General features: G+C 26.5%; 1 protein-coding gene across 1 annotated transcript; it reads right to left on the bottom strand.

Annotated features, from left to right (window-relative positions):
• Window positions 1-20,089: 20,089 nt before the first annotated feature.
• On the bottom strand, window positions 20,090-23,329 carry LOC145831666 (H/ACA ribonucleoprotein complex subunit 2-like protein). The gene is made up of 3 exons (XM_082938977.1): window positions 23,135-23,329; window positions 21,578-21,743; window positions 20,090-20,291 (listed from the first exon to the last, which is right to left on the bottom strand). The coding sequence occupies exons 1-3, from the start codon at window positions 23,301-23,303 to the stop codon at window positions 20,159-20,161; spliced, it is 468 nt and encodes a 155-aa protein (XP_082795103.1). The 5' UTR covers window positions 23,304-23,329; the 3' UTR covers window positions 20,090-20,158.
• Between the last annotated feature and the right edge of the window lie 501 nt (window positions 23,330-23,830).

Below are 23,830 nucleotides of genomic sequence, written 5' to 3'. Positions count from 1 at the left end.
CTAACACTAAAAACTTAACCCTAGCTTTTCAATTTAGGTAAACATTTATAGATATATTTTAGCAGAATTAGTTAATAAGGTTTAAAATAATAAGAAGTTTAGTAAATTAAAGGAAAACTAACTATGAAACTGTAGAAATTTTACATTTTAGAAAGTTTAAAATACTGTAACATGGTTTGTTGGCTTAAAATTTAGATCAACTCCATGAAAAAAATTGAGTAATTTTAATTAAGATACATTTAAACTTTGCTTTTTTTATATTACTCAGTTATAAAGTATTTTCGGTACCAACATCCGAAAAACTGGTCTAGAGCTATTCTTTGGACATAATTATCTAGTTAATAATCTGTTTTATGATTTTTTACTTAATTATTATTGAACGACAAAAAAAGCGCTCAAAGTGTTTGGTCCTAGAACCTATTGTACAAAAAAAAGCGTTTTGATTATCAAGTCGTACACCTTTTGGATACAGTTTAACGTCTTTTCCATAAATCATGTAGTGATTTTTTTATGATCTCTTATATTAACTACTTAATGTGGTTTAAGTCTATATAAACTTTAAGTTTTTGGTCTAAACTACAACAAAATTTATAAGTAGATTCTTATTAACTAGTTGATTTCTTTTTTAATACTTACTTTAAATACTAGTTGCTACTTGTTATATATAACATTATGTATTAAAAGTGTACGTTAAAAGTTTATTAAATAAAATATACATGGTACACTATTTGATTGATAAATTGTGTTTTTATTATGAATAAAAGCTACTGAATTTTGAAAAAAAAAAGTTTACAACTTTATTACAGCAGTTGGAATAAATAAGCCTGTTCAAAAATAAAAAACCTAAGTGTTTTAATACTCAAATAAAAAAGTTTAATTGATCATTATCTTTTACAAATTTAACTATTTTAGTACTTGTATTCATCCTTAAAGAAAAAAAGAAGGATTTTTAGTTTATTGATTTGGCTTTCTTTTTATTAAACTTAAATCTTTTAAGACATGTTTGTTTAATACAAACATGTTTTTGCAGCATTTTGTAAATAAGGCCGCAACATCATTGAATATGGCCAGTAAAAATACATATTAGACAAAGCTACTCAATCTACAACATACTATCTAAGATACTATCATTTAGATACTTCACCTACTGTAGGTGTTTAACAAACTTAAATAGTAAATTCGTTACAAGTATTTTTTTATAAGATACATCTAGTTTTCAACCAATCCTAAAGTAGATAACTAACTAAAGTTGCTTTTACTTTACAAATTTTATAATCTTCTGCTGAATTTATAAAACTTATAATGAACATTTGCATTTTGGATTAAAAAGAAACAAGTCTTGAACTATATTCTAGGAAACTTAGAGTCTTTTAAATTAAAAAGATATAGGTAGTTTTACATTTATAAAGGTAAAAGCTATGTACTTAAAAAAGTTGTTATTTTTGATAATTCTAAAATATTTAAAAATGGGTATTCACAGCTGCATTTTTTGACAAAATTAAATACTTATACTACAATCAAAATGAGCCTCTCTTAATATGTATATTTTTTTTTGAAATATAACTCTACGGAAAGTTACAAAATTTTGAGCATTTTTTATTTTACCTTTTGCAGCTACAACTTATAAATAAATTATTTTTGTTTTGGCAATTTCAGTTATGACCAAAGTTTCTTAAAACTAATATTTAGAATCTTACAATTTTTGATAATATTTAAAGTCCAAACTGTAAGTTATGTAAACTAATTGACCTTTAATGCTAGCATATAAGCTTATGAAGTTTATAAAAGATTAGCTCCTTGCGATGTTTAAGCAAAATTTTTATAGTAACTAATATAATAGAAAGTTTAAAATAAAAAATACTGTTACAAGTTTTACATAGTCTGAAAACATTTAGAAAATAGTAAACAGTCAAGTATTAGTTGCAATTAAATACACAAGTCTATATTTTATTTGAAACTCTAATGCTTCTTAAAGTTGTAAATGTCAATCATAGCAGCCAGTATCTCAAAACTAATAGCTTAAACTATCACTTTAAAGTACTTGTTGTTTTACTATTAAAAACTTTATAAATGAAATAAAGTTAATCAATTTAGTTTTAAACCTTTTACTCTTGGTATGAACCACTTCAAGCTATATCTTATAGTTAATGAAAGCACTATTAATAGTGTGGTCATTAAAAGTCTTATTGTGAACATACAATTTATTTAATTTTATAAGTTTTTATTCAACTAAATTAAACTGTGCTTTTGAAATAGTTTTGTACTAGTATATGTACTAGTTTTCTTTTCTTTCTTTTCATTTAATTGATTGATTTATTACTAAAGATTTAAATACTTAAATGATAAAAAAAGTTATATGTTTTCCCTCGTAAGAAATTTTATAAGCATGATGATGTACGACTCGATAACCGAAAGGTTCCTTTGTACTCCAGGTCCTTAGACCAAACTTTTTGAGCGCTTTCGTTTAATAAACAATATATATAGTATCAGAATTCAGCAATAAAATAAGTAAAACTTATTCAAACAAGAGTTTCATTATAACAGAAGTTTTTTAATGAGAAAATACATGTCCAATATCTAGTCTGCACAATACTTTTCGTTTAATGACATGGGCTGCACCGTTTACATGAAGTTTTAAAATCACTTAACTAAAATTGGTACATTATGTCTATTACTATTTTTTAAATATTGTTTCAAACCTATAAATTTCAAAATATTTATACAGTACATATGTGGTGAGAAGTTTATACTTTATTGTTGTGCTTTAGGACACTTGCAATCAGACTTTAAAAAACTCTGTTAAACTTTAATTATAAAAAGTATTTGTCATTTAAATAAAATTCACTGTTGTTATGGTTTACAATACAAATACCTATAAAAAATATTAAAAAGTAGAAATCTTTAAAAAACTTTAGAAAAATAAAAACACCTACTGTTTTTAATATTCTATTAAATCTATATCTACTTTTCATTATCTTTGAATAGATAAATAACTGTATTACTGTTCACTGCACACATTAGCAAAATCTATGGAAAACAGTTAGCGATGGGTTTATTAAATTAATTTACTTAAAACTTTTTCTATGAGCCAACATTTTCTTAATTATTTTACTTAGTTACTACAAAACCATTAGTGAAATAAGTTCAAGAAAACTTAGTTTATAGTTGTAGTGTTAGCTTAGATTTAAGAGTTATTCTAAAAACCATAGTTTAAAAAAAAATAAACTACAAACTGATTAAAAAAATTAAGTTTGATTTAATTATTACTTGGTTGAAAGTTTTAGAAAAAATTTAAACAGCCAAAAACTTCAACTAAAATGAAAGTTTTCATCTTTAACAATTTCTTTACCAATGAAAATTAAAGTTGAAACACATAAAATGATGCATAAGGCATAGTTAAGTATAATAATAATAAGTAAGGTTTTTTAAACGGACTACAAAAATAATCATATATAATACAACGCAAAAAACTTAAATTATAATATTTTTCTTATTTTCCCAAATCATAGCTTAAGAGTTTATTAAGTAAAATAATACGACTTATTGCTGTTATGTACGTTTATTCAGCTCTTAAAAATAAACAAGTAAGTCGTTTACAGCTCTTATTGTAAACATTTTTGTCGTTTACAGCTCTTAATAGTAAACAATTTCTTCCAAAGAGTAACTTCTGTACACTCTTTTTAAATGCCAACTTCAACTGCTCCTGACTTCAACGCCCTCTATCGAAAAATTCAAACCCAGCCAGCTTGTGCAAGGTCGTCCCAGAGGGTACTGTCTACTCCCTTAGCGACGTGGTACCCAACAACAGCCACCGCTCCAAGCAGGGCCACAATTTGCGCGACGAAATAGGTGTTGTTTCTGGTTTCCTGCTGGGATTCCCTCGGGTTTTCAGTGACAAATAGCGCGTTGAGCCCTGAAAAAACAAACTTTAATTTAGAAAAGTATTCTTTAAAAAACAATTACTTTATTGGGAAAATTTGGAGTAGTTATAGTTTTTACCTATTTATCAAAAATCTTAATTTAAGTTAAGCTATTGAAATTTTTAAACTATATTTGAAACTGGCTAAGATAAAATACTAGTGTAAAGAGATTCATTTAGTTTGTTTTCGTTAAATAAAAAAGTTTGAAGTGATTAAAAAACTTTCACTAGCATAAATTAGTGTCTTCTATTTGTCCCAAGATTTAACTACAAGAATAATCATACTGAGATTTATTCGAATTTGGATAGGCTTTATTGGATAAGGTTTTCTATAATTTACTAACTGTTATAGCAAGAAAACCTGATGACAAATAAAAGTTAGTAAACTAATCGTATACCTTTCTGTTTTAAAAGGTAATGAAATATTAGTTAGTATAAAAAATTAAAATACAAAAACTATATAACAAGGTTGAAAAGTTTAAACGTTTTAAAAACTTTAAGTTGAAAACAAGCTAGATGTTATTATATTTTTTACTTCATGTTTATTCTTAAGATTATTTTATATACTTTTACATTTGAGAGGCTTTTTATTTCCACTTGATTATTGTATAGTGTTTTATTAACATATTTATACTTTAATTACAGAGCAAAAACTGGTATATTTTAATATATAACCATGTAAACAATAATTACTTAACTACGTTTACCTATCCTTGTTATTATTTTCTTAATAACATTTAGATTAAATTCAAAAATAAAAGCATTTGGAAATGAATAAGACTGTAAAATATGAAAGAACTAATTATAGTTTATTAAAAAGATGAATCTTAAGCATGCTTTAAATGTTGTTTTTTAAAGTTATAATTTATTAATACAACTTAGAAATTGCATATATTTAAAAAAACTACAACACTTTACTTAAGACTTAAAGATACTTTAAGTTTTGTAGAGTTTGTTACTTATTTTTAACAAAATAGATGCACAACATTAAAGTTAAATTAAATAATATTAAATCATTAGCTGTATAAAATATTAATTATAAGTTTAGCTTACTTGAGTTAAGTCTGTTGAAAGTATGGAAAGTAACATCAAAAATTCCTTCCATTTTTATTGGCTTTTTATTTAAGAACAAACACAAAACAAACAAACACTAAACTAACAAAGACAAACACTAAATGTACACTAATTTGTATGGCAATGTAATTGAACTAAGTTTTGAGCGTATATGTATTATGACGTAATATAAAGATTTTGCTGTTCAGTCAGTTTTTGTAGAGATATGAACTCTTTGTACCAAAGTAAAGCAAAGAAGCTTTATAAGACTGTTTTATTTCAATTAAGATTTTTTGTATATCTATAAGTATACCGATAAGATAGTTTTACATAAATTAGCTTAAATAAAAACATTGCATTAACAAAAGATAAAATTGACTGTTGTGCAGGATACTAAACTTAAACTAATGATAAATATCTCATAACGTCCTATTATTTGTGTAATTTTAGAGTCTAGTTTTATATAAAAACTGTAGATATACAGAAAGGTTAGCTAATTACAAACCATACAAACTACAAACTTGAAAGATTTTAGCTAAGCTTAATAGAGTTTATGAAAATGTAATGTCAAAGTGTTGTTCAATTATGGTTGGATTTTTTTTAAACATTTATCTAGTTTTTAAAAATAAAATGTTAAAGTCTTAGGGGGTCCACTTTTTTTTCACAAACTGGCAATCTCGTAGAACTTTGTCTAAGCTATCATACAAATTTTGCGAAGTACTCTCTGAGTCTCTAGTTTAAAAACAAAAGTAGAAAAATTCAGTAAAATTTTATTTTGTAAGAAAATAAAAGGAATAGTCGAGGTCCTTGCGTTTGTATTGGTAACTGTTTAGAAAACTTAACTATCACAAATGTTGTTTGGTACTTTGTTATATTTTAAACAAAACTATTTATAGCTAATATTTTAAGCTAACATATAAAAGCCTATGGTAATTGATTAAATATTGGCCCTGTATGGCCTATATGTATAACAATTTTAATTGCAAGTAGTAAAAAAAACTTATAAAGAAAACAATTTTTCATTATGTATTTTTGAAGTCTTCAGTTGTTAATTAGATATTAGAAAAGACTGATCTGATATTTATAAATGATCTGATATTGAGCTATTTTCTTTAAAATTACCTTACATTCTTTAAGACTTTCGTCGAAAGCTAATTGTGGTTAAAACTTGAAAGTTACAATAAAAGTTTTATGCAGTCATAATATAAGATTTTGAATAGTTTGGTATTGGTACTGATTTTAACTAAAAAGTTTAAACATATCTCACTCATTTTCAATAAAAGTTTATTAATTATTAATCACTGTATTAATTTCGTCTAGCTCTCCTCAGAACAATATTGCTAAAAACTATTAATATTATAGAGTAATTTTAGTTATATACAGTGAATTTGAAATGTCTAGCTAAAAATAGTTACGTTCAGCTAGACTTTTCAAATTCACTGTATATAACTAAAATTACTCTATAATATTAATAATTTTTAGCAATATTATTCTGAGGAGAGCTAAACGAAATTAATTAATAAACTTTTTTCGAAAATGAGTGAGATATGTTTAAACTTTTTAGTTAGTATAAGATTTATTTGAAAATTAAAAAGTTGCTTGCGAGGTCTCTTAAAAAATTAAACCAATCAAGTATAATTGTAATTTAGATTTTGCTTTTTATTTTAATGAACGTCGCCACTGATTACAAATAATAAAAGTAGTATTTCTTATCTTATAAAAGTTATTTTGATCTACTAATAGATTTTTTCTTAATTAATTTAAATTAAAGAACCTATTTTCTATCTTAATCTAAAACTTTTGTTAGTTTATAACAGAACCATGCACTAAACATAAAAACGTTTAAATAAGTAGTATATTTTGTGTTGGATGACATAAATAATAAAAAAAACTTGACCTTAGATTACACAAATATCATTAAAGTGATAATACAGGATACATAAGATGTAACGTTATAAGGCGTTAAATCCTGGAGATCCTGATAAGCTAAGCTTATCGGAATGTATATCACAGATGTTCTTGTGCTAAAACTTTATTCCGAATCTTCCACTTTTTTATTAGTGAAACGCCGTTAGTCGGAATAAAGTTTTAGCACAAGAACATCTGTGATAATACAGGATACTTAAACAATATTTTTTTGATAGCCTTATCATTTGTAGTTTAAAAAATAATATAACTTATACTTAGAAACTATTAAAAACATGACAATTTTTTTGCTGTTATGTACGTTTATTCAGCTCTTAAAAATAAACAAGTTAGTCGTTTACAGCTCTTATTGTAAACATTTTTGTCGTTTACAGCTCTTATTGTAAACATTTTTGTCGTTTACAGCTCTTAGTAGTAAACAATTCCTTCTAAAGAGACACATCCGTATACTCTTTGTTGAGGAAAAAGCCCAAATTTATCTACTTCTTTCCAAGTGTTCTCTACCAGTAGCCTGGACAGCTGTTAACACTCCTGTCATTTACAGCTCTTAATAGTAGACATTCGGAAAACTTGCCATGTAGCCATCAAACTGTCCGTCGTAGTACTGGTAGCCTACGAGACCCAGGGCCACTATGAAGGCCACTATGCCCACGGCAAACTTGATTTTCTGGTTCCTTACCTCAGCGTTGTCGTGAGGGTTGAAGGGAACAAACAATCCTACCATTCTGGAGATCCCTGTGAGGAAAATATAAATTAAACTTGTTTTAATATAAACAAATAGTTTTAAAGTTATTTTGGTGCAGATATTTTAGGATAAATAGAAACCTTATTAAAGAAGAAGTTAAGTTAGATTAAATTGAATTTGTTTTATTCAGTTTATGACATTTTATCAAATGCTTTAGTATTTTTATCTTTTGACTGTGTAAGAAGTTGTAAACTACTGAAAGACTAAACAGATTCTTATAAAACTTTTTATACATTTAATTAAACCTTCTATATTTAAGTACTTACTTCAGTTTAAATGAAGAGCTTTTGTTCAAGTTATAGAGCAAAAAAGTTATACATTTGTGGTCATAAGTTGAATGCATTAAAGAATTACTTAAACAGTTATTTTATAATTGCTTACTAGAATATTGAAAAGCTTATAAACAGTAGAAGTATATGTTAAAATTTGCTTTGAAATCACACTTTGTGTTAACAAATTAATATTTGGTTATCTGACAAAATAAGTATTACAGTTATTGTAGAACACTATGTGTTCAAACTTTACTTATAGAAATATTTTTGCTCGAACATTTTCTAGTTTTATTAACTTGAAAATAAGTTTTTATGCCTTTTTAGTTTCAGTTGCAAGTAAAACAGCTTATCTAAAAAACAAATTTTCAAAAGATAAAATTTAAATAAGCTATAAAAAGTTTACTTAAAACAAAACTTAGACATTAGTTGTATTTAAATATAGATAAAAGTAAGATAGTTAATACTTTACTGTATTTCATAGCTTTAAAAGTTTAGCTAACCGTCGGCAAGTGTGTAGAAAGAAGTTCGTAGGGCATTGAACATCGCTTCCATTTTGATTGGATTTTCTTTTAAGACAAACACAAAACAAACAAACACTAAATTTAACAAAGACAAACAGTAAATGAACACTAGTTTGTATGGCAATGTAATTGAACTAAGTTTTGAGCGTAAATGGATTATGACGTAATATTAAGATTTTGCTGTTTAGACAGTTATTGTAGATATAATGAAGCCTTGTACTAAAATAAAGCAAAGAAGTTTTATAGTATTATTTGAGTTTGTTTGACTTGAATAAGATTTGATTAGTTGATTTGATTTGCGTACTTACATTTTTACAAGCGTAAAATAGTATAAGATTATTAATTGTTATAAATCAAAGATTTGGTTAAAGACCTTTAAAAAGTTAAGACAAAATTAAAATTTAAATGTCCTTCAATGGGTTATTTAGTACTTAATTTATAGAATTTTTTAAGCCACGACTGATATATACAAAAATCATGTAGTTATAAGTTATAAAACTGTTAAACAAATAGAAGTTTAGCTAAACTTTATATATTTTGAAAATAATTAATTCAAAACATTATAAGTTTTGTTTTATTAATCTTTTCTTTTAGTACAGATTAAAATCAAATGATTAATGAATAGAGTAAATCAACTGAAATTGGTCAGACAATGAAAGTTTTAAATATATTTTTAATTTAAGTAATTTTTATTTATTTGTTTGATACAAGTAAAGCATAAACATTTCTAATGAATAAAAAATTTCAAATAAAGTTAGTTATCTAAGTAATACAATGTCTAATGTCCAAATATCAAGAAAGTGGAATAAACTTTTCAACCACTTTTTAAAAAGTTAGAGTTCTAGATTCTATAAATAGATAGTTGTATAGACAAAAAAAATATTAAACATTGAAGCTGTATTTAGAATTATATTTCTGATTACATACTTTTGATAATCAGCCAAGCTATTAGTTTTAATCAACAGTTTCTTACTGAAATTGGGACCTTAACAGGTTTTAAAAGAGTTCATATGGATATGTCTAGTTTATTTATTTACTTACAAGAAAACTAATGTTCATAGCTGTTCAACTTGTAAAGAAAAATACAAAGTACTTATTTGTTAGTATAATTCGTAGAATTCAAAAGGTTTCAAAAACACAATATAAACTTGATACAGAGTTACTTATTTGAGGTACAAATACAAGTAGGTGTTAAAAAGATAAAAAAGAGTTTACTTTATGTAATTTTTTTCAAACATTTTTCATTTAGTGAGATTTTTCAAAGCTTTGAAATAGAAAAAATAGATTAAATAGTTTACTTTTGTAATTCATATAGCTTAAGCAGAAACTTTAATTTGTTTTTTATATAGTATGTATAACAATGATAACTTAAACAAAAGTATGCAACTTTTTTAGTGCAGTATGAAACTAATAACTAAAAAAACTGTAAGTGATTAGATATAGTTTTACTAGATTACTTTAGCAAACACTATATAATAATATTCAAAAGTTGCTCATAAAAATAAAAATGAAAGTGCTAATTTCATAAACGAAACAAAAAGAAACAGATCAAAATAAAACAATTTATTGATGTTAGATATATTTATCCAGCTCTTAAGAGAAAAATATTTAGTCGTCTACAGCTCTTGTTCGTAAGATTTTTTTGTTTATTTCTTCAGTTATTTCCTTACAAAAAACACCATTTTTTCGACTGCTGTTTACGCTACTTTTATTGGAACGCCAGCCACAGCTGTTAGACTGTTTATGTCAATATTTCCAATCTTAATTTGGTAACCAACAAATACTATGAGTGATAAAAAGACTACGTTCTTGACAATTTTCTTGCTCTTTTTCTTATGAACTCCTAAAACCTTGGAGACACCTATGAAAAAAAAACATTTAGCTAACTGTACGAAAAAATGGTAAAGTCTTACTCTTAGGGTATCTGATATAAACTTAGTTTAATTAGTTTTATAAACTTTAGTCTATTAAAATTGTTTTAGTTTTATAGAAAGCTCTGATCAACTTAAAGTCAACTTACCATCGCAAAGTTTGTTAAAAGCATGAGCATAGCCTTCGAAAATTTTTTCCATATTTTTTGACTTTCAGTTGAACACAAAACAGACATACGAAAAGCAGTAAAGATACTCAAACTTTTTAGTGATAATTTCCATTAATTTACATTAGATGACGTAATATAAAAAGAAATAATACTATTTTTAACACTTTTTATCAAATTGAAGCAGTTAAAAATAAAAAGTGTCTTTATAGATTGTGGCAAAAAATACACGTTTGGTTATATCAGGGGTGGCAAACTTTGGACCACGAAATACTTTTGAGCTAAAAACATACTTTTTTTAACATTAAAAAAGTCTTTGTCGTAAAATATTACAACTAAGCTCTTAATTTCATAACTAGTAATATTAGTGCTTTGTCATTGCTTACCATAGCATTTCTGTTTATTATAGTGTTTTATGTTTATTAGTACTGTTATTTTAAGTAACTGCGGTCCGAAAGCAAAAGGCCAGGTTTTTGAAAAGCTGGCCTATTACTTATAAAAAGCTGCCGACCCTGTATTAGATTTTTTGAATAAATAAGTTGGTTTTTCTTAATTAGTTCAAAGGTTATTAAATAAAAACTTAATCTTAATTTTATTTAAAATCAGACTTGTGAGTTAATTAAGTTTTAAAGATAACTTATCTTTTTTTATGCTGCAAATTAGTCTATACTCAATAATCAGCTTTATAAAACCTTAGTCATTTCTATCAAATACTTAACACTTTTCTAACTTTCTTGAGTTCATACCATTGTACCATACTTTTAACACTCATACTTTGTAATTTATACCTTGAGTATACTTTTCCTGTTTTGAAATAAAACTCTTTCTAATATTGAATAAAGAGTCTTTTTTAACTTTCTACCATGTTTTCAAACTTTCAATTTTAATATAAATTAAGCTTTGTATAGATAATAAAGTGCCACATTATCAACAGATACAAATTTCAGTATCAAAATTAGCTTTTACTGCTATTACACTTGAAAAAAGAACACTTAAATTAAAGCATGCTGAATATATAAGGTGTCTAGATTCAAGTCTTTATAATGAAAAACATAAAAATAGTTCATAATCAAGTTTATTGCATACAACAAGACTATAAAAAGTCTAGTTCAAAACTTATGTTTGTGTGCATAATGTAATAACTATACCAAAATAGGTATACTTCTGTGTGTTAAAAAAGTTTTTAAAAATCAAAATTTCATATTAAAAGACAACAAAATAGTTCATATTCAAGTTTATTGCTGTAAAATTATATCAAACTGATTTTTTCTGTTTTTTTAAACAAATTAGTCTTTCACGGTTTTTTCACTATTGACCGAAAGTCTGGTACTGGGCCTGGCTCGGGGTGAAACTGAACTGTCCCGTTTGGACCTGGTAGAAAACCACCCCGCAGGCTATGACCACGGCCACGTACGCAATGTACGTCTCCAATTTGGTGGCTTGGGGCGGGGGGTGTGTTTGCGGGTCGTATCTTTCGCGGGGATTTCCCTGGGGCGGCTGTTGTTGTTGACTGTTTGGTGGGTTGGCTGCGTTCACGAATGGACTGGCTATGTTGTTGAGTGCTGGAATGAAGTATAAGTAGTTAGTTTGAGTTAAGTCGAAGATTTTCAGTTAAATAAATAATATCACTAGTTTGTTAAATAGCTAATTTGTTAACACATCATTTAAAATTCTAAAAAAAAACATTTGGACTAAATTAATTTGTATTGTTAATTTACGTAAATGCGACTTATTACTTTATATTTACAATAATTCACTTTATATACTTACTACTACTTAAGAAAAAATAGTAATGAAATTCTATAAACTTTAAAGCATGAATGGAATATTTATTTTTTTACCAAGTTATAAACTTATTTGGGAACTCATTAAAAACTGTTTTAAAGTTCAATTTACCCATTGTCACTTTATTGAAAACTTGAAAAACTGCTCCTAAGTATTCTCCATTCATTTTGATTTTATATCTTTTGGATTGGGTATAAAAATACAAACGAACATAAACTTAACTAAAATAAATAAATTAAAATTCTTTATTTAGACTAAAAATTTATTACAAGACAAAGATTATGACATAATAAATAATTTAATAAACTTTTGTAAAAATTTTTAAGCTTCCAAGATAAAAAATTACAATATCTTCAGTATTTTTGTGCAAAAATACTCTAAAATACTTTTGAGAAATGAAAAGTTTGAAAATGAGTTGTTTTAACTTTTTAGTACATACATCTTTAAATGTCTAACATAGTCAGTTTCATGTATCCATAAAAGTTACAATCAGACTTTTTATAAACAATAAGCATTTAAACTTTAACAGTAAACTAAATAAACAAGACAAAAATTCAATCAATGCATAAATTCATTGCTCAATTTTTCAACTATTCAAAGTTATCCTTTCTACTTCTTCTATTGTCCCAAACTGTCCAGTCTTGACCTGGTAGGCTACCAGACCAACCGCTGTCACGATTGCCACAAACCACACCGTCATCTCGGCCCTTCTGTCGACGACCTGCTGTAGCGGTTCCTGTCTGACTGGCTCCGGTCTTCTCGGACGGCTTATCACTTGGTTGAGCGCTGAAAAAGTTGTTGTGTTAGAACTTTTGTTGGTTTTTAATAATGGAACTATAATAAAGTTTTTAACAATAATGGAAAATAGTTATACCAAAATAGATATATTTCTGCGTGTTAAAAAAGTTTTAAAGAATAAAATTTTACATCAAAACACAAAAAAAAAACAGTTCATATTCAAGTTTATTGCTGTAAAATTATATCATGTTGTATCAAGTTGATTTCTCCTGCTTTTTCTGGACAAACCAGTCTTTCACGTCCCCTATTGACCGAAAGTCTGGTACTGGGCCTAGCTCGGGCTTAAACTGAACTCTCCCGTTTGGACCTGGTAGTGAATCACCCCGCATATCGACCCGCAGGCTAGGACCAGAGCCACGTACGCGACGTACGTCTTCCATTTGGTGGCTTGGGGCGGGGGGTGTGTTTGCGGGTCGTATCTTTCTCGGGGGTTTCCCTGGGGTGGCTGTTGTTGGTTACGGTTTGGTGGGTTAGCTGCGTTCACGAACGGACTGGCTATGTTGTTGAGAGCTGGAAAAAAATAACAAGTAGTTAATTAAGTTAAAGATTTACAGCTGAATTAATAATCTTACTAGTTTGTTAAATAGCTAATTTGTTAACACATTATTTAATAGTCAAAACAAAACATTTAGACTAAATCAATTTTTTTTTATAATTTACATACTTTCCAACTTATTATTTCACTTTATTTTTTTAATACTTCATTTTATATGCTTACTTATTTAAGTAAAAATAATTTGAATGTTATAAACTTCAAGTATAAGTTGGTTATTTATTTTCTCACGGGATTTTAAACTTATTTAGAAACTCATTAAAAACAGTTTTAAAGCTTAATTACCCATTATGACTTTATTGAAAACTTGAAAAACAGCTCCACTCATTTTGATTGTATATCTTTTGAATTGGGTACAAAAACACAAACGAACATAAACTTAACTAAAAAAAATTAAAAAAAAGGTTTATATAGGGTAAAAATATATTATAATACAAAAACTATGACATAATAAATAATTTTATAAACTTTTGTAGAAAATTTCAAGCATCCAAAATAAAAAATTACAACATCTTCAGTATTTTAGTGCAAAAATACTTCAAAATACTTTTATAAAGTGAAAATTTTCAAAAATAAGTTGTTTAAGTTTATACTACATTATTTGTACATGCATCTTTAAATGCCTAACATAGTCATTTTAAAAAAATTTAACAAGCAACTTTTGTACTATCTTATATAAATACAGAAAAAAAAGTTTTTTTTTTACAAGATTGTAATAAAACACTAGCAGCAACAAACATTTTTCTGAAGAAACTTCTTAATCTTATTTAGTTTGTACTCAATAATGAAATACTATGAAAACTGCAAACTTTTGCAAATAAAAAATAAGCACATATTCTAAACCAGTTTAAACTATATTTTACTTGTTTAAAAAATTTATCTTTTTGTTAAAGACTATTCTAATTAAGTTTAAAGAGTATGAGTTATAGTTGTATATGGTCAATGACAGTGACTTTCAAAGCACAAACACACCTGGAAAATAATTTTTCAACTCAACGCTAGATAATTAAAATAAAACAAACTAATATAAAATTAATAAAGTTTAGTGGTATCCGTTAAAAGTAACAATCAGACTTTTTATATACAATAAAAAGATCTTACGTTTAAATTTTAAAAGTAAAATAAAACAAACAAGACAAATGTTCAATCAGCACATAAGTTTATTATTTAAATCTATATTTAATTTAAGTTCTTTCTTCTACTTCTTCTATTGTCCAAACTGTCCAGTCTTGACCTGGTAGGCTACCAGACCAACCGCTGTCACGATTGCCAGAAACCACACCGCTACCTCGGCCCTTCTTTCGACGACCTGCTGTAGCGGCTCCTGTCTCACCGGCTCCGGCCTCGGAGGAGGGGGGTTGACTGCTTGCGTGAACGGGCTTATCACTTGGTTGAGCGCTGAAAAAATAATTGAGTTGATTTTTTTTGTGGGTTTTAGTTTTTTTTTAGCTTCTTTTTAAGTTTCTACTACTTGTATTTTTAATCTGTTTGGTTTTTAAGCAAAAATTCAATATAAAAATTTTGTTTTAAAACGGCTAAACTAAAAATCAAATATAGTTAAAGTAATTTAAAAATTCAAATCTTACCAGTTCTCATCTGGTTGGCGTTTCTGACGAATGCTTGGAAGTATTGGTTTTCCTCAATGGGTTGGTTGTTGTTTTGCTGAGGCATTTTGATTTTTTTGTGGGTACGAACAGACAGACAGTTTACGGACAAAACGGAAAATTAGTAAAAATTTATTCGGCCAAGGCTTTAAATGATTTTTCTTGCTTAAATCTATGACGTATCACGTGGTCACAAATAAATTAAAATAAAAAAATTATTTTGGACCTAAACTAATTGATAAAAATTGCAACAAAAATAACTGTTTTGTGCAAAAAGACAGAAACTAAAATAGCCAGAAACTTTAGCTAAAAAGAAAGTGTAAGTTTAAGTAACATGCTCTTAGTTTGTATGTTTTACCTACTTTATGCTTATTTTACTACACACTTGCTCTTATATACATGTTTTTCATGATATTTTTAACAACATTGAAGGGATATTTTTTCAACAAATCGTTCCTTACAAAAAGTATTGCTTTCTCAACGACAATTTTCTTAATTGTTTGCACATTTTAAACAGTTACTACCAAATCACTTTTAATATTAAGCTGTTGTGGCACTTATAAAATTTAAAGAACTAAAAATAGTTAAGTTTATATACACTACCTTGCCACTTTAAAACTTAAGTACGTATTTGTTTTTTTTTATCAAGTTCAGTTTTCAAAGCTTAACATTTATTTGATGTGTTATTAAAGTTGCCACCTTAGTAGAAAAGACTTTGATCTTTATTTCTTGGGCTATATTGCTTCAAAAATTAATTAAAAAGTTATTATTTTTTTACTAAGTTTCATGTGACGTTAAGTTAAGAACTTCTTTAGTAAACAATTGTACTTTGCAGACCGTTTTACTTTGTAATTTATCCTATTCGGACTCAAAAAGTTAACAAGTGAAACTCATTTTTAGTCTCTAGTAAAAAAATTGACAAAATTACATTACTTTACTTTTTATTCAAAAGTTAGTTAGGAGCTGAAGTGGTTTTAATAAAAAAATATAACACAACAAAAACCAAAATACTTTTTTAGAGATTAATTCGAAAGTTTTTAGCATAAGTTGGGCTAAAGCTTAAATTAAAGTTAAAAACAAACATTTAGTTTTCGGTCTAAAGCTTTAGATAAATAGAAATTTAATAAAGATATTTAGTCTCTGTAATTTTATCCTTAACGATAATGAGCTAAAGTCATACTAGCTTTCAATTTTAGTACAAAGTAGAAGATTGTAGAGGTTTTAGTAAACTATTTTAAAGATTGACTTGATTTAGACAATTTACAGGTTACTTATAAAAATGTTTTGACTGATCCTAGTTACTAAATGTATACCTTACTAACGAGGTGATTAATATTTTACTAGTTAGATTAGTCAAAACTCACAAGTATTAGAAAGTATAGTTCTACTCTCAGTATGCTATTTTTTCTTCTTTTCTATGAGAATTGATACAGTATAAAATGTTCAACTATTAAAAAAAAACTAGTTTAATTTTTTATGTAAGTTGTTCAAAATATTAAATATGAAATTGAAACTTGTTACAATAAAGCTCGTTCGATTTAACTAAACCATATGCAGTAAACAGCCTAAACTATGAAAGCTTCAAACCTTTGGCGTAGAAGGATTAACAAAGTGATCAGCTAGTCTAAAATTTGTTTAAGATTGTTTTTCTAAATACTCTTAAAGTTATAAACTTGTCTTTAACTTTCTAGTTTATATTTCTATTAAAGAGACAGTTAATCATAAATCGATGGATAAACATAGTAGTAACAGTGCTTAGAAAAAAATTAGATTTATTAACTTAAATTTAAATAATAATAAACTTTACTACTTTACCCTAGTATACTGTATTAACCTAGTATTAATGTTTTAAGTAACAAAACTTAAAGTAGCAGTTTTTTTTATTATTATATTACTACATTTAACAAAAAAATGCTCAAAATATTTTGTCCTAGGACCTGGTGCACGAAAAACCTTTCGGTTATCGAGTTGTACGCCACGGATACCTTTCAACGTCTTGTCCAGAACTGTATAGTAGCTTTTATAAGTTGTTTATTTCAAGACAAAGTTTACCGTTTACTACAAAATATACTTTGTTGTTAATTATGAAAAGCTGTCTGGTAGTAAGGATTTTTTGAACAAACAAGTTTTTTAAACAAGTTGTATTAAATATTTGGAAGATTTAAACAGCTTTTAACTTAGCATTACCATTGAAACCGAATAATCAATCTGTTTTCAGATATAAAAATTACAGATTAAGCAAATTTCTTCAATCGAAAAAAGCTAACATTTAATACATAAAAGTGGGTGATTAAAAAAATCGTTTTTTAAACTTTATTAATATCTTACTACTTCATTAAGGGATTTAATATTAATGAAACCAATGAAGATACTTTTCCTACCTGAAACCCTTACCTTTGTTTTTAATTATTTTTTTTTCATTTGGTTAATAAATCCTAGCTAATTTGGTTTGAAAAATTAAATTTTAAAATTAAAAACAAAGGTAAGTTTTTCAGCTAGGATATTTCTGTATCTTACATTTCTTCTTTGGTTTAGGAAACAATGAACACGAAAATTATTTACAAGTTTTGTTTTACCAGCTTATAGGTATACTTTTTTCCAGTTGAAAACAGATAAGTATATTAAGCTTTCGTTTTATGTTGTTTAGTATATATTTCAAGCACTAAATTTTCGTTTTCTATCACATTTTTGTTATAAATCACGTGTACAGAAGCGAATAAACAAAGTTTTAAAAACTAGTATAACTTCAATGGTGTGGCTTTTAATAAAACAACTGCAATTATATTTAATTTATTCATTAATAATTTAAACTTTAAAAGTTTTTTTATTAGCAAAAGTTTTTATTAATTAATCTTTTTAAACTTATCCTTATATAGAAAAATCATTGCTAAGTATCAGATGTTATGCGTTTAGATTGCTTTAAATTGAACTTATTTTCCCTCCGAATTAAACTAGACCAAGTTTTGCTATCTGATCACGGTTGGGTAAGAAGTAATTTGTTTTTTGATAATTAATATATGCAAAACCATTATCTAGAGGTTCTAACAAAATATATTAAGTTACAATGCCTTAAATTATTTTTTTCAAAATATTCATTTTTAAGTAAAACTTTTAGGTTATTAAACCAGTTGAACCGTCTTGTAAAAGGCTTAAAAGCTTTAACATACTGGCCTTAAAAACTGTAACTACCCGCCGTTTTTTTCTTAGTTTAATGGAGTTAGTTTCAACTTTAACATAGTTAAGGTTTTAGGTTTGTATTTGTTTTAAAAACTAGAGACAATCCAAAAGTTTTCATATCTGTTTTTTTAAATGCAAAACGCTCTTATAAAAAAAATACAAAATTAATACTTTTTAGCAGTAGTTTTCCTTATATCTGCAACCTTAGAACATATATGTTCTATCGTTGTCTTAACACAACTATTGGTTCAAAATATTTCCAGTCAGGTTCAGTTGAAAAGTTCTCCTTACAAAGGTACATAACAAGAACAATGCGCCTAAAAAGTGCTGCTTTTATCAGTAAAGCAAAGCGTCTGTAATGCTTTGAGAGACTTAGGTTAATAAGCCTATGTATGTACACTTAGCTTGTTGTTTTTTTTTTCAGTTTAAAGGATCTCAGACTAGTTATCATGCAAAATTTTCTTCGTTGCGTTTAATTAGGCAAATTAATTTCTGCATTGAAAATATATATTACAGAGCTTGAGTCTGGCCAAACTTGAGACATTATTATTGGCATGGTTCAAATTGTGATAGCAATTCATGATTGAGAGTATACTTAATTCGTTTAATTTTTATTACTAGCCAAAATAATACCATTAAGAATAAAAACTATTATCAATTTCACTAGTCTTAATCAAAAAATAAAGGTCGGTTTGTGAATTTAGAAAATATCAGTTAAAAATGTGAACTACTATAAAATAAACTTCAACTAGTGCAGTAAGAGCCAGACTTTTTCAAGTCATAGGCCTATATTAAAAATACTCGCGGGCCGCATTATGTCAAAATATGTTTAGTAATCAACATAAAAAAACTATATTAGCTTTAAATGTGAAAATTATAGCATTAACAAACGAGTGTTTATTAAATTTATAGCCTGATTTATTTCAAGGTGTTACCTCAAAAAATATTATTATTGCTTTTGTAAAAGCATGTTTGGAGCTGAAAAATAACTCGGGGGCCGGAGTTTCGCCAACCACTGAACTAATACTACGCTATTCTTAGTTGGTATTTATCTCAGACAACATGAATATTACAATATTAATTTGTAATATTTAAGTAATATCTTTGTAGTCTGTTATCAAGTTTGGGTAGAAGCGATTTCCTAAGTAATACATAGAGGAAATTTTTTAAATCTTTAATATCTAATTTGCAAATAGTATTTTAAATACTTTTGCTATGATTAAAATTTTCACTAATATGTATTTTTATTCTTTTAACTTTATCACCTACATGTAATTTTTGAAAAAAAACTATTAATTTAATATAAAGCTGTACCTAAATGCAATTTTTAGAACTATCCTAACATTTAAAGTTACATAAGGGTTTCTTTAATACCTTCAGACACAAGTAATTTCTATACTTGAAAATGTGCCATTTACAACCTACTAGTCTTTTATCAAATGTACTGTGAAAAAACTGGGTTTGTAAATGGTGTATAGAAATTATTGTGTGTCTTATATTAACCTGGACTAACTTATAAATTTAATGGTATATGTTAAGAAGGGAAATATGACAACTATTAGCTGAAAGCTTTATAAAAGCTGAATATACAGTATAAAATAAAAGTATAGCACTTTGTACTCATGATACATAAATTTTTACAATTAGCAAAATAAAACCAATGTAATGCATTCTAAGTTTATTTTCTAAATGGTAATTTTGTACAACTAAAAATGGCGATCCGAAATATACTAGTTCAAACATCTAAACACCACAGGCAATTAGTATTCATTTAGTGAAAGGTGACGGTAGCTCCTTAATTCCTTCTACTACGCGGTCGTAAGATTTTTTGTCAGCGCTCTCATCAATGAAGATCGTGCATGTGGGTTTGGAAGATCCAATCGCTCCTCCCAACTTTAACCTGGTTGAATAAATATGTAGTTTAACAACTAGTTATATATTTACTAGTAGTAATACAAGTTGATACTCAAATTTGGTAAAAATAAATGTGAAAAAACTAAGTATGAAGTTAAGGCATCATACAACAATTTGTTTAGCCTCAATTTTTTTCAAATAGTGACAACCCCCAATGTCTTCATCACACATCCCCACTGCTATAAAGTAAAAAGAAAAAACACATGTAAAATGTATTTAAATCTAGGGTCTATAAGCAAGATAAAATTAAAGGTTAAAAGGATAAAAATAAGGTAAAGTTATAAACTTAAAACCATATTACAATGGCGGCTTGAACTGTAAACAAATCAAAAGATGACTACAATCAAAAACAATTTTATTGAAATATTAAAATAAGGTAGCTTAAAGCATGGTTGCCATAACTTGCTATGGTTAGAGTTTTTTTAAATCTAGCGGTTGCAACAGCCTCGCTTTCTTGCGCTTAAACTTTCATGTTTTCGGTATTTAATAGATTACGTAATAAATGTTTTACAACCATCTAAAGCCTCTTAAGTAGTTTATAGTCAACTGTTTAAAAAAATACACCCTTATATTTAAATTTTTGTGGTCAGCTTGGCAGAACACAGTATTCATAAATTTTATTTGTTACTACCTAACAAAATGAGGAAATATTATAAATCATGAAAATTAACTTTATATTAAAATGATTTGAATAAAGGGACAAATTGTTTATATCTTACCTATTCATTACCATGCTAAAATAGAAACAAAAATAAATCTAGACACAACAATTACACAATTTAATTCAAATGTCTGTGCTGTTTAAAAGATCAATAAAATAATTTATAAAAAGGTAATATTTATAATTATTTCTTATACCCATGGTCATTTAAGTTATTTTTTTTTTATCTGACGGAAGTGAAAGTGTAATTCTATATTCTAGTACCATACTTTATTTACCAAGTAGTAATAAATTAAAAAAGTAAAAATGTTAAAACAATTAAATTATTTCAATTTTAATAAAAAATATTTTGTCTTTAAACTGTATAGAAAATAAGAGTGTATTATACAACACTCTTATTTTCTATATAGTTTAAAGACAAAAGATTTTTTATTAAAATTGAAATAATTTAATTGTTTTAACATTTTTACTTTTTTAATTTATTACTACTTGGTAAATAAAGTATGGTACAAGCTAAACTATAACCATTATAACTAGTTAGGTAGTTCTTTAAGAATTTAAACTCATAACAGAGATAATTTTTCACTGCGAGGTATTTCAAATTCACTCACCTAGAAGGAACATAGCAGTATTGGATGTTCCTGTCTTCGCACATGATGGGAAGATGACACATGACTTCGATCGGTTGCACGTCCCCGGCGAAGATTACGATTCCTTTTCCGTTCTTCTTCAATTTCTTGGTGACCTCCTTCACTCCTCTGGCAACTTTTTTGTCAGCTGTGTGAATATTACATATTTCATTTATGTGTGAAACAAATACATAACATCTCAGCTATTTTTCAACCGACCATGCTTTGACGGCTATTATAATATTAATTTAAATTTACGAGAAAAATAAAACTTTAATTATTTTTTATGGTTATTATATAATAGTACAGTACATCCAATGCATGCTCTTTTTCAAAATAAGTACATCAGCAGAAAGTTACAACAGCAGAATATAAGTTTTGAGCTGAAAGCGTTTCTTATCATGTATTTTACTTATAACTAAAATATTCAAGTAAACTACATGTACTATTTATCTCTTTGGCTAGCTCTTTAGCTGAGAAACCCTTCAAAATAAAAATTTTATTTGAAAAAGCTTTTAATTTAAACTGTAGAACAATCTCTCATACTATCTCTCTACGCGAGTTTAAACTTGGTTTAACACAAGTTATTGTTGGTATAATTGCGCGTAAATATCACGAAGAGAAAATAAAGAGCATTTAGATGTTACACTATACTAAATGCGCGTGTTTCTCATAAATAAGCGGCCCTTGCGTCAGCTAAGTTCTGGCGTTTGAATTTTAATAAAAATTTATCCGTTAGGAGTCGCAAGTGACGCGTAAAACGTTGCCATGATCAATATTGCGTAATACATTTATATTAAGGGTAAATCCCGCATCTTATAAAATTTACTATAAGCTTTTTTTCTACGCATTTTTTCATTAAAAGAGCATGTAAAAAAAATACAATTCTTCTTAATGATATTTTCAAAAAATTACAAACTTAGAAAGGGTTTAATAAAAACTAATTTATTAGCAGTTAATAAAAAAATATAAACCTTTAATAAAAATTCGCAATTGATTAAGACTCAACTCAATTAAACAACCTAAATTATTGATATGACTATATAGAATAATAAAAATTTATTTAATTAAAGCAAAACTTCAAATACTTGAAGTGAAATAAAAAAGCTATCATTTTATTATCAATGATTTTTTAAATAATAAAAGACAATGAAGTATATGAAACATCAGTATTTACAAGCGTGCAACTTTTTTTTAATTTTTTAATTTCATAAAATAAAGCTTTGTAAGCTATCATTGTAAAAAATTGTTAACAAATAAATTCAAAAAAAGTTGTTAAACATTGCATATTCTATGCTAATTGTAGATAAACTTTAAAAAAATTACAACATTAACTTCTTTTAAATACAACACTGTATTTTTCACACATATATAACTAAAAGCTAATTAAATAAACAATTACATGTAACTATTTTTACGTTTAAAGAGTTATTTATGTACAAAACATTTTAAAATAACTTACAAATAATTTTAGCAAAAAGAAAAGGTTATTTAACATGACAAAATTTCATCTACCAAACACTTTATAACAATACAAACCTGCTGCTTTCTTAAGACACTTGTATATCCTAGAGGTCAACTTCTTGCCAGCCATGGGCTTAGAGATCTTGTTGGCAAACTTTAATAATTCCTTGTATGATTTGCCACCATCTTCGAGTTCTGCTTCTGATGTGGTGCTCATTACAGACTGATTCATATCCTTAGCCATTTTGTGTGATTGAAATTTACTTAAAATATTTCTGCAATGATTTCTTAGGTTATTTTCTTTCACAAATTTTTTTTTTGTGTTAAGTTTTAATATGCAAATTTCCAATTGGCTATTAATAATATCTATAGATTTTTCATATAGAATTACTCAAATGCATACAAGAAATAAAAATATTTAAAAAAAGAAATGTAAATATGCAAAAACTTTATTTATGGTCTATTATTTTCATTTACTTGATATAACCTAAGTTTTAAAAAAGTAGACAACTAGAAATAATTAAGTATTAAAAAATCACATCCTTTTCAAATAAGATTTATAACCCAATAAAATTACAATTAATTAATGAAGAGTCTAAAAAACTTCTTATAAACTCTTATAATAAATTTGCACCATATTTGATACCAATTTCAAAATTTAAGCAAGCTTTATTTTTAAAATTATACTTTACACCTTATCTGGAAATAAAATTTTTACCTGGAACAAATTTTCATTATGATTTATTTTTTTACCATGTTAAAATTCAAGTT

The sequence above is a fragment of the Thalia democratica genome, chromosome 3 (genome assembly GCF_965202585.1).
Source record: "Thalia democratica chromosome 3, ktThaDemo2.hap1.1, whole genome shotgun sequence".
Taxonomy (NCBI): Eukaryota; Metazoa; Chordata; class Thaliacea; order Salpida; family Salpidae; genus Thalia; species Thalia democratica.
The sequence above is the reverse complement of the archived record's forward strand: the minus strand, read 5'-3'. Positions and strand labels throughout refer to the sequence as shown.